Source organism: Drosophila mauritiana, chromosome 2R, assembly GCF_004382145.1.
Source record: "Drosophila mauritiana strain mau12 chromosome 2R, ASM438214v1, whole genome shotgun sequence".
NCBI classification, from domain to species: domain Eukaryota; kingdom Metazoa; phylum Arthropoda; class Insecta; order Diptera; family Drosophilidae; genus Drosophila; species Drosophila mauritiana.
Window position 1 is genome coordinate 9,843,565 of NC_046668.1, and position 11,701 is coordinate 9,855,265.

At 40.6% G+C, this 11,701-nt stretch overlaps 3 protein-coding genes and 3 non-coding genes across 6 annotated transcripts; 2 read left to right on the forward strand and 4 right to left on the reverse strand.

Annotated features, from left to right (window-relative positions):
- Positions 1-572: 572 nt before the first annotated feature.
- Trnat-ugu lies at positions 573-644 on the reverse strand. Its single transcript has one exon. It is a non-coding gene; the product is annotated as a tRNA-Thr (tRNA).
- A 4,784-nt stretch (positions 645-5,428) lies between these two features.
- Trnat-ugu lies at positions 5,429-5,500 on the forward strand. The gene has a single exon. It is a non-coding gene; the product is annotated as a tRNA-Thr (tRNA).
- A 421-nt stretch (positions 5,501-5,921) lies between these two features.
- Positions 5,922-5,993, reverse strand: Trnat-ugu. The gene has a single exon. It is a non-coding gene; the product is annotated as a tRNA-Thr (tRNA).
- Positions 5,994-6,275: 282 nt separating this feature from the next.
- Positions 6,276-8,763, forward strand: LOC117137716 (SET and MYND domain-containing protein 4). Its single transcript, XM_033299289.1, has 6 exons — positions 6,276-6,701; positions 6,767-6,830; positions 6,910-7,041; positions 7,097-7,444; positions 7,500-7,742; positions 7,808-8,763. The coding sequence occupies exons 1-6, from the start codon at positions 6,377-6,379 to the stop codon at positions 8,676-8,678; spliced, it is 1,983 nt and encodes a 660-aa protein (XP_033155180.1). The 5' UTR covers positions 6,276-6,376; the 3' UTR covers positions 8,679-8,763.
- A 432-nt stretch (positions 8,764-9,195) lies between these two features.
- On the reverse strand, positions 9,196-9,967 carry LOC117137717 (salivary glue protein Sgs-3). Its single transcript, XM_033299290.1, has 2 exons — positions 9,503-9,967; positions 9,196-9,450 (listed from the first exon to the last, which is right to left on the reverse strand). Exons 1-2 carry the CDS (start codon positions 9,912-9,914, stop codon positions 9,305-9,307), a joined length of 558 nt encoding a protein of 185 aa, XP_033155181.1. The 5' UTR covers positions 9,915-9,967; the 3' UTR covers positions 9,196-9,304.
- Positions 9,968-10,328: 361 nt separating this feature from the next.
- LOC117137719 (coiled-coil domain-containing protein 80) lies at positions 10,329-10,983 on the reverse strand. Its single transcript, XM_033299291.1, has 2 exons — positions 10,618-10,983; positions 10,329-10,529 (listed from the first exon to the last, which is right to left on the reverse strand). Exons 1-2 carry the CDS (start codon positions 10,949-10,951, stop codon positions 10,378-10,380), a joined length of 486 nt encoding a protein of 161 aa, XP_033155182.1. The 5' UTR covers positions 10,952-10,983; the 3' UTR covers positions 10,329-10,377.
- Positions 10,984-11,701: the final 718 nt, after the last annotated feature.

Below are 11,701 nucleotides of genomic sequence, written 5' to 3' on the forward strand. Positions count from 1 at the left end.
ATAAATTGTCTCACCAGCTAAAGAGCAATGGGAGCGGAACTAGATCGCGTTTTTGGAGCGCCTAAAAGTCCTGGCACAGGTGACAGGTGCTCTCGATTTAGGGCAACGCGCTAATTTAGTGCGCACATTGCGCAGGGAAATGAAATGTTAACAGAAGAAGAAGAAGGTTTAAACTAAGGGTTACTATTACGCAACCCCATTAAAACATAGTTTCCTGTGAGGTACTTTTATTATGGTTTTATATAAGACTAGAGCATGGGGTTAACAAAACATTATGTATCTTAAAGGTGAACTCAATATCCGTGTGCATAAAAAGGCAGATATCTATCTTATAGGTTGCCCTCAATGACTTGAAATCGACAATCCACGCAGTTATTAAAGTTACTTAACATATTAGTAAATCAATTGGTTTTAAGTTTGGTTTCAACCAGGCTTAATCGTAGTAGGCTTCATATCTATAAATGTCTTAAAATCATCCTATTTATATTATTTTCACATGCAGATCACAGTTCACAGAGCTTCCAAAAAAGTGGAACTCCCACGCAACCCCAGTGCTACCTGGAGCAATTGGATGCCTCCTGTGAGGATTGAACTCACGACCCCTGGTTTACAAGACCAGTGCTCTGCCACTGAGCTAAAGAGGCCCGCGTTTTTAGCGCGTCCCAGAAGCGAATTTCAACCGCTGGGTGAGAGCTTGGCTTGCATCGTACGGGTACAATATCTTTGTATCTGCTCGAAGAACACAAAAGATAGCTGTCGCAGAACAAGAACATATGTTGACACAGTTGGAGCTGCTCTCGTTCTTGTTCCATTGCTGTCATCGAGCTGATAAATGCTTTCAAAGGCAATTAAGAGAAATGGCAGTGGAAAGGTGGAGTGAATTGGAGATGGAGGCACAAGGTCAGGCCGACCGGATATTAATTTCACAAAAATTACACACATTCAGCGGATAATCAACATTAAGATCGGCTCTTGGGCGCTGCGCTTCAGTGGCCCATGACAATTAGGGTCAAAAGAAAGAAAATTCGGCAGCCTGTTCACCTGTTGCCAAGATGGAGCCATTAGGGCCTCCCTGAAAGCCCAGTCGACATGCTTGATGAGCAAATATTTTCACATCATCATTTTGATTACCACGCATCTGCGAGATACACACTGCACATATATACGGCTTGTGTTGAGTGCAGTTCGATTTCAGTTTCGAGGCAGCAGTGCGTGCAAAATGGATCAACGATCTTTGCGCTCCGGTACCAGCCGTAAAATCAACTGCGGTTCGGGTCGGCACTTTTACCCAGAAACTACGATCGATTAGGTTCCATATGTTGACCCTAAAATCGAAGATCTTACACACACTCACGCACAGCAGGATCGGGCCAGGAAAAGACGAGCAACTGTCGCGTGCTGAGTTGTAAAATTTTAACAGCTGCTCTTAATGTGTCGGGGGATAGATAAATTGCCTAAAATTACCCAAGGTGCCCAAATTGCCAACAAATCGCATTAAAACGAGCACAGCTAAACCGCAAAAAGGATTTGCTATAGGCATTAAGCTGACTAATACTCCCCGTCTCTGTTTTTTGTTACCAATCAATCCGAAAAGTGTCAGGCTAACAATGGGCACAAAAAAATTGGGTAAAAAATTGCCTGATTTAGTGTAAAATTGCAGAAAAAAGAGACGCCAGAGAGAAATATGAGGCTAATACGCGCTGACAGGCAAAGGACATTACATCAATGGCACCGTCGTCATTAGCATCCCAAAAAGGATCGCAGATAAAGCAAAAAACTGCATATAACCAAGGGGGTGGGGGTTGTAGAGGGATTCCCGCTCGAGGCAATTCGTCACAGTCTGTCACTTCGCATCCTCAACCCCTCGCACCAATCAATCTCAGGTTGTAACTGTATTACGAACGGCTGCTGGATGTAACAGCTTATGATCCCGACCTAAGTCGAGATCCTGCGCATGCGCCACGTGCCTTTGCCGCTCTCCCCCTTTTTCCCATTCCCTTTTGGCCAGCTGCCGCCGCCGACGCCGGATTTTCAACCCCCTCATCGGCTTGAAAATTCATTTCATTTAGCTTTTGTTTTCCACTTGAGCTGAAGCACTTTCCATTGTTTGCCTTTGTAAACACACACATTGCAGTGCATTTTGGTTCGTGTTTTGCTTTCTTTTCGTCTATTTTTTATTATTTTTAGTTTTTAATTAATTTGAACTGATTTCGGTCTGAAGAGTTTTCCACGCAATGCGTTTACGCTAATGGAACTCAAATTGAATTAAGGCTTTTTGTGCACTTCCATTGACCCTAGCGACATTTTCAGCGAAGAAAGAGGGGAACTCATGTGGTGAAGGGGGTTATTGGTTGATCGGGAAACGCATAAAGAAGTCAGAAATCACTGGGAAGAAAATTCTCGCAAAGAAAATGTTTGTACTTCCATTGAAGTGCAGCCGAAAGAGTTGAATGAAAATTCAAGCAGAGTATTTAATTGAAATTTGATTCCTTCCGTTGATGGACAAGTGACGGCTCAGGAAAAAGTACAATGAAAGGCACATTTGAAAAACCCCAAATCAATGAGTGTTGATTGAAAATGTGAGTGAATGTGTGCCATGCCGATTTCAATCACACAATTGCTATTTGTTGACAGAAAAATATTGAAAAATTTCTTTATATATTCACTTCATCGTTAGGGAAGAATTGAAATTTAATTGAAATACAATGTTCAAACACGTTTCCCAGATATACAAAGCTAAATCAATATTTTATTTCCATCTAATCTTTAAGTCAGCATTGACTTTATTGTCACAAATTTGTTGAAGCAGGGTCTTCGGTGTGATTTACCTTCACTAAAATCATTAAACTCTAAGATGAGACAAGAAAAAATGAAATGGTCCAGATCCTCGACTATAAGATACCCATTACTCAGATAGTTAGAGTGCAAAGGATAAATTTCAAAATTAGGATATACGCTATCCTATATAGAACTTACTAAGAAAAATACTAAAATTAAAAGGAATCAAAACATTTTTCAAAGCTGTTGCGCGTCCCTTGTAATTGGAATCCCACCTCAGTGCGAATGCATAATATCAACGAATATATTATACCCTTTAGCCCAACGAATAAAGGGTATAATAATATTACAAATCAGCCAAAAGTTGTATATCGGCCGAAAGCAACTTGATTCCGATCACTTTGGACCTTAATTTATTTAAATGCTTATCCGATCGTTCAAAATTAATTAAGTGGCACACTTTAATTTGCATAAAAACCAACTTAGCACATAAACAACGAATAAGCCCCAGCTGGCAATCAAGTACAAGATCCAAAAAATCCAGACAATGGCCAAAATGCAAAAGTCTGTTATAAATTATTTATGACGTTTTCCAAATGTCAACAGCCAAATGCGTCGCCCACCAAATGACATTTGACGGCAATTGAAATGCATGTGGCTTAGGAGAGAAAAATGGTTTTTAATTATTTTAGCAGCGTTTTTTTTTTTCTGGTGACAAACTGAGGCAGGAAGGTGCTCAGCCTGGCTTAAACACAATTTAGTTGCTGCAATTAATTTCGGTTTTATTTGATTGTTGTCTGCGAACGGGCTGTGAGTTTTCAGTGCAAATCAAGTTGACATGAATACCTGAAAACAAAACTCAGACAAATGCACAAAGTTAACAAAAGCAGACATACAAAATGCGAAACGGAAGTTTAGTATATTGCAAAATAAAAAACTCAAAGGCACAATGCAAAAGAGTGTTTAGTTTATGTAAGCCGATGGGTTGAATACCCTTTGGAAATATCAATTTATCATTTGCTTAATTTTGTAAATTCTTATTGTGAAAAATCTTTCAAAACTTACTTTATTGAATGGAAAATGTATTGTACTTATCAATAAGTATCTTTATTAGAAGTCGTCATAATGTAAAGCAATGCCATCAAAAATCAATTTTCGAGTCAATAGCTGGTATTAACAAACAATTGACAAATATTGAATGTGTAAAAGGAGATGATGGCAAACAAACTGCATGTTCTCCCAAAAGTGTTTGGCGACAATGAACCCCATAGAAGGGTATAAAAACAAACAAAAAACGCAAATGCAACGGAAGTTTGATAAAACATATATGTGTGAGCGACCGAGAGGCATAAAGAATAAAAAAGTTGGGCTAGGGAAGAGGAAATAACAAAATACACTGTAATTAACGGGCGGCTCTTAACAAAGAAGGGAGTTGGGGGGATGCATCATTTATTCCGCATGAATTTGCATTCGCATTGGCCAGTTGCAGGGGCAAACCAGGGTCAAAAACTGGACGAAAGCGATTCGAAATGCATTGAAAAATCCAGAAATGCAGTGCCACTATGACGGGATGATTAGGGGTTGCAACTTCGAGGATGCAACTCTCGTAGAGTGATAAATATTTTGCGCCTGGGATGACAGCCCATAAACATTGCGATTACGACTATTGACAATGTTCAATCAGGACCACACGGGGCATCCTTTGAGTGGCTCTACTGTACTACAAGCCGCTGTGCGTACAAGTGACAGCTGCCGATCCGCTGTAAGCCCTGATGATTACATTGTTTTTGACATAGACACAGACATAGACCACCCCTTCATTCCGCCATGATTGATGATTGATGACAGAGACGAGATGTACGAGCTGTCATGTCCAGTTGTCATCCATAAATGTGTACTTTACAACACTGCTGCCTGGAATCGCTTAACTCAGAGAGAGGGATCTCTTTAAAAAAGGGGTTACAAATGCGCAAAGTCAAAAGCGGGGCGCTATTCAACAGCTTAAAGAAATTTGCATACTTGTATAGCATAATGTGCACCCTTACCATAGGTATTGGGTTTCGCTTTCCTTTGCACATAATGAATTTTCACGGCGGGACACCCCGAAAAAAGCGGTTCGAATTTTTACCAAAGTGGGCGTTGTAATGTTGACACTGTAATTTACGCATTTCACCTTTTCTTTAACGCATTTGCATACAGTTTAAATGCCAAAGGGCTTAGCAAAGGTAATTTGATATGGGAAACATTTTTGAACATCGAAGTACAGTTGTGTCTTGGGCAAATGTGCAGTGAAGTTCAGTTGCAGCCCAGTGACACAATTCTGTGTTGCATCTACCACTTCCCACGTCAATTCTTCTCAATTTACCCATAACAAATTGCGGCTCGAAGTTGCACACCCGCAACTCTCTTTGAACTTCCTCTTGTCTTCATTAGCCATAGAAGTATAGCAGGTGGATGTTCCCTCAAGTGCCGCGATGCCAGATAAGGGAAACATTCATTTCCATTGTCATGGAGCTAATTTCTCAAAGTACTCGGCAATTATAATTACAACTTTTTGAACTACCCGCGCCAAGCAATCGTTAGCAGACAACAACAATGCTAGCGCACGCCTCTTGGTTCAAGTAACACTTTTGCCAGCCGCCTTGCTCAAGCCTCTTTAGCTCAGTGGCAGAGCACTGGTCTTGTAAACCAGGGGTCGTGAGTTCAATCCTCACAGGAGGCAATTATGAAAACCTACTGGCTTTTTTTGATTAATTTTACGTTGCTATTTATGTTTTTGCTATATATTTGGTATGCTAATACTATAATTGTTGAATACAATTTTTCGTTTAAGAAATAGATTAGAAGAATGTTGTTTTAGAATATAGTTGGAGTATATTAAAGTTAACATATACTAAATATAAAAAAGATGTAAATATATATAGTTTCTTGAAAATATAATTTTTGTTTCTTCGTTAGTACATCCATTTCTTGCGCCTTACCAAATTGTTTTACTTATTTAAATTAAATTTAAGTGGTTCTTATTATCGGTACTAAAAAAATAGCAGTTAATTCATTATGTATGAAGGCTTGATCTACGAAATCTACAAAAACAACAAAATAAAGGAGAGGTACGAACGAAGTTAAAGATTCAGATTTCCATCTGCCTCCTGTGAGGATTGAACTCACGACCCCTGGTTTACAAGACCAGTGCTCTGCCACTGAGCTAAAGAGGCGAACAACCCGCTGTTGCCAAAAATCTCACTTGGCACTTAGCAATTTTCTTGCCCATTTAGTTGCCCATTTTAGTATGATTTCTAATTAATCATAAATGATTTTCCTTGTTCGGTAAATTCATCCCAACCCAACAACTTTGTTAGTAAACAAACGCGGGCGTTCTCTGCTCTCATCATTTTTCGCCGCATTCTCAATTTCTCTTTGGCACACTCTCTTCTTCTAAAAATAAAGTCCCCAAAAATGCTGTCTTTATACCACACGCTGTAGTCGAATTTTCCCGATATACCCATTCAGTTCATCTGCAGTATTCTTGCCGAGAGTACAGAAATAATTCTGAAAGTCCATAAACTTGCATAATTTAAAGGTGAAAAATATAGCTAAAATGAAAACTCCACTTAGCCAGAAGACAGGCTTCTTTGCCGAATACTATCTGAAGCTCAAGGATCAGGCTGGTCCAAATTGCGAGTCGGACATAGCCAAGTTATCAGCGTGCAAGAGCGATGAGGAGCGCGTGGCCTATGTGGAAAAGTTGCCCTGGGTGCAGGCGGGGGATGCCAACCTGGTGGTGAACCAGGAGTTCGGCGGAAAGAACGCTTTTCTGGCGGCGGAGATCAAAGAGCGGGCCACCGCTGCATTTAAGGCCAAGAAGTGGCTAGAGGCCATGGTGCTCTATACCAGAAGCTATGTGGCTCTGCCCAGTGAAAATGGTGAGTGGTTAGCGCTTTCTTATTAATTTATTTATGTTAAATAAACGTTTTTGGTTTTTTTTCAGTGGCGGAGATACGTGTTGTTTTGGCCAATCGCTCAGCTACCTTGTATCACATGCAGAAATATCAGTAAGTAGTTTAGGAAAATTTATTTATAAGAATTTAAGAATTTCATTTATACAATTCCAATATACATATACGCTTCCAGAGAGTGCCTGATTGATATAAAAAGAGCCCTAGATTTAAGTTATCCCAAAGATTTGATCTATAAGCTGTACGAACGACAGGCCCGTTGCTACATGGCCCTGAAGGATTATCCCCACACAATTGATTCATTCAAGTGAGACTTGTTAGCTTTTAAAACGTATCCCATAACCACATAATTTTCACCAAAGAAAGTGCATCACCGCCATGGATCACTCCACACTGGCCTCTGACAAGCGTGCTAAGCTGAACTTGGATGCCATGACCATGATTAAGATGCTGCAAAACGATCCACGCACTGCCAAGCAGGAGGCCAAGCAGCAAAAGCAGAAGATAGCTTTGGATCTGGCCAAGCCAGTTAAGCTGGAGAATGAGTTCGTGAGTCCTCTGGTGAGAATTGATAGCAATCGACAGGAGGGTCGGTTTGCCAGAGCCTCAGCCGATGTAAAGCCAGGCGAGGAGCTCTTAGTGGAGCGACCTTTTGTCTCTGTGTTGCTGGAGAAGTTTGCCAAAACGCACTGCGAGAACTGCTTCATGAGGTATACCAACATCCGTCAGTACCTAAAATTATTTAAAACCTTCCATTTTGTCCAGAACTGTGGTTCCTGTGGCCTGTCCCCGATGCGCTGATGTACTATATTGTTCGGAGCAATGTCGCGAGGAGGCCTCTAAGAAGTATCACAAGTACGAGTGTGGGATAGTGCCCATTATCTGGAGATCGGGTGCATCCATTAACAATCACATCGCTTTGAGGATCATTGCCAGCAAGCCCTTGGATTACTTCCTCAAGTTGAAACCCACTATTGATGAGCAGCTGACCCCTGAGCAGCTAATCAGGTGTGTTTATTTATTTAAAATCCTACGTTTAAATAAACCTATTCCTTAATTTAATTTTTTTTTAGCCTGCCCAAGGATGACTTCCGAAGAGTGGCTCAACTGGAGAGGCATCAGGGTGAACGTCAGCCATCCAACTTCTTTCAGCACGTCCTGATGGCCCGTTTCCTAACCCATTGTCTTCGGGCAGGGGGTTATTTTGGATCGGAGCCCAAGCCTGATGAGGTATCAATCATTTGCTCCCTGGTGCTGCGCAGTCTGCAGTTCATCCAGTTCAACACCCACGAGGTGGCAGAGCTCCATAAGTTTAGCTCCTCGGGACGGGAGAAGTCCATCTTCATAGGCGGCGCCATCTATCCCACTCTGGCCCTGTTCAACCACTCTTGTGATCCTGGCGTGGTGCGATACTTCCGCGGCACCACCATTCATATCAACAGTGTTCGACCCATCGAAGCAGGATTACCGATTAATGAGAACTACGGACCGATGTACACCCAGGACGAGCGCTCCGAGCGCCAGGCGCGTTTAAAGGAGCTCTACTGGTTCGAATGTTCTTGTGATGCCTGTATTGATAATTGGCCCAAGTTTGATGATCTTCCTCGGGATGTGATTCGTTTCCGCTGCGATGCACCGAACAATTGCTCCGCGGTAATTGAAGTGCCACCCAGCTGCAACGACTTCATGGTCAAGTGTGTCACCTGTGGCGAGATAACCAACATCCTGAAGGGCCTAAAGGTAATGCAGGATACCGAGATGATGACGCGCACAGCCAAGAGGCTGTACGAAACAGGGGAATACTCCAAGGCGCTGGCCAAGTTTATTGATCTTATCAGGATTATGTATGAAGTTCTGGCCCCTCCTTTTCCCGACTTCTGCGAGAGCCAACAGCATCTCAAGGATTGCTTCCTCAATTTGGGCAATGTCTATACTTTGGATTAGCTAGGATTCTTTAATAATTGATATAAACATTGTTTGGCTTCTGAGTTTAATTTGCAAAAATACATAAAAGAAAAATGTTGCAGAATCACGCCTCTAACAATATTCCGATCTGAGGACATTATTGTTTCTATAAGCGGTTTTACTCCAGTTAATATGACCTATTTAGCAAATAGAAGAAAATGGGAAATCTTCTTCGAAAATGCAAAACATACATAATTAAACGTTGATTCGATTAGATTTCCGAATTACTCCATGGCTCTTTTTAACGCCATCTAGAGTTTGGTGGACAAACCAAGTTTTTGTCAGGGTTAGTGTCTTAGCTAACTATAAATATATACATATGCGATTTGGCACGTTCGTACGCTATAACTATTCTAGTAAAAATTGCTTAATTTATGTATATAGTAATTAATATTTCATAGCAATTTAAGCCATATTTCAACATTAATTAATAAGTATGAAAATGTATTTAAACGTGTTATTTTATTAACTTTGTCTTAAGTTTTCGAGAATAAATTATTAAAACCTTTTATTTGTTCGACAACTGATGCATAACAATTCTTTTATTAGAGAAATGTACAGTTTATATTTAATTTCAATGTTAGGACAACTTCTAAAGTTATTATTTAATACACATATAAATTCGGAGATATCCATCGAGCATAATCATACCACGAACAGCGTCCTCGGTGAACTTTACTGCATCCGGCGATTCTGTTATAATCGTAGTAGCAGCAGCGGTAACAAATTGTCATCGGATGCCAACCCACTCCTGCAATTTGAAAATTACACAAATGATGCATTTGATACTTTACCATACATACCATAACAATTACTTCTGTACTCCTGCTGATTTCGCAGATAACATTTTACTGCCGGATTGCCATTGTTCCAGATCCAGGGGTTTGTGGGAGAATATGAAGGTATCCCTGAGGTCGAGGGTCGCACGTAGGGAGGTCCGTAAGTCGGATATATTGGATCCCCTTGTGTTGTGGAAGCTGTGGTGGTTTCTGTCGTTGTAGTTGTGGAGGGTTCTACTGCTGTAGTTGTGGTCTCAGTTGTTGTAGTTGTCAAGGACTCTTCTGTTGGCTCCTCTGTTAAAGTGTTCGTTACAGGTGCTTCTGTGGTCGTCCTTGTTATAGAAGGCGGAGGTGGATAGATGGGAACTTCTGGCTTTGTATCCTGAGCCCACGTTGCAGTCGCGATGAAGAACACGCAAATAATAGCGGACTTCATTTTAAGCGTGCTGTGTTGACGTGAGCGGATTGAATCGCGTACTGAAACTGAGTAGCTTGTGCTTGGGTTTTAGCTACAGAGCTGCAGTCATTAACACAATGACATACAACCGACCCACACGCAAAAGGTGAGGGCTGATAACAGAACAGTAGAAGACAGAAAAACCCAACGCCAAGTAATTTCATAAAAACAAGATGCTGGCACTTAAAAATGTTTGGTTGAGTAAATAAATGAATTTGAAAAGTAAGTACAAATATTGCTAACCAAACCAAAAAATGTTTTATTTCCGGTGCTCTGCCCTTTGCAAAAATATATATTTTTGAGAATTTCAAATTTGACCGATTAACAATCCCAATAGTGAATACAAGTCTTGTGCTTTTAAAATGCTCAACCTATATAATAACTGGTTGCACAACAGCATTTCATTTTATGCATTTTATTTCTGTTCCTGCTTAATTTCTTTTTACAATACTTGCTTCCAATTTACGTGTACTTTCAGTTTGCTATAATCATACCGCACACAAGGCCCTTGGTGAAGCTTACTACATTCGGTGATATGGCTGTCGTAGTAGTAGCAGCAGCGATAACAAGCGGCCCTCGGTGGGACTGGCCAGCCTGCAAATTGAAAAGCAAACAGATGAAATGTGATTCACCCAAGGTCCGTCCCCCTTCATCATCTCGCCGGAATTCCCATCGCACTTACAAGTATTATACTCCATCTGATTTCTCAGAAAGCATCTTTCTAGCGGTTGCATCCACACCCCAGGAATCTCGGTTGTCCGAGTGGGTTGTTCAAAGGGAGGCCTTTGTGTGGTTGAAGTCCTGATCTGTTCCGTTGTTGTAGTGGTTGTGGTGTGTTCCGTTGTTGTAGTTGTCGTGGATTTTGTTGTAGAAGTTCTTGTGGCATATGTTGTTGTTGTTGTCGTGGGCTCCGTTGGCCTAACATCTTCTGGTGGCTCTGGTATAACATCCTGAGCCCAAATGCCTCCCAACAGAAAACAGAACCAAAACAGTGAAATTACTTTGCCGCAATACATTTTTTAGCGAGCGGTGTTTACGGAAGCTGATTAGCTAAAATACTAAAACAAATCCCCAGCTTCGATGTTTAGCTAGTCTTTAGCTACCAAAGAGCATAAAGAGTTTCATGATAACAGAAACCAATCGACACAGAGGCTTTAGATGCTCAAATAATGCTACAAAATGAGCGGTTGAGCAAGCACGCTGAATATTTTGAGCAGTGGGTTCGGAAAATGCTTATCAGAATTTAAGGCTAAAATGACATTTTGGATCGCTGCAATTACTTGCGGGTTGGTAAGCACGCATGCGCAACCTACCTTGTAACACTTTATAATTCGACTTTTCGTCTTTATAAACTGGCGTATAGCAAATTAAGTGAGTAAGAGTAGTTGAAAATTATGGTTGGAAATAAAATTGTGATGTAAGAAGAGTAAAAAAGTTTTATTTCGGCGGTACTATTACCTGCAGGAAGAAAACAATTACAAAATTCGGTAGAATAATTTTACATTATGCTGCTTTTAGCGCCCTCTAGTGTTAGGCATTGACATTTTAAAATTCCTTATTAAAAAGAAAAAAGGTTTGTTTCTCGGCTACCTGCGTGTAACATACATTTCTATATGTAGAAAATAAGTAAATTCAAATGGAAAGCCAAATATTAACCCAAATAAATAAATAAAAAGTCAAAGAATGTTGTTTTTAATGTGCAAAAACTTTTCATATAGGGCCAGCCCGTATTCATTAATACAATACTTATTAAGAATATTTTATTG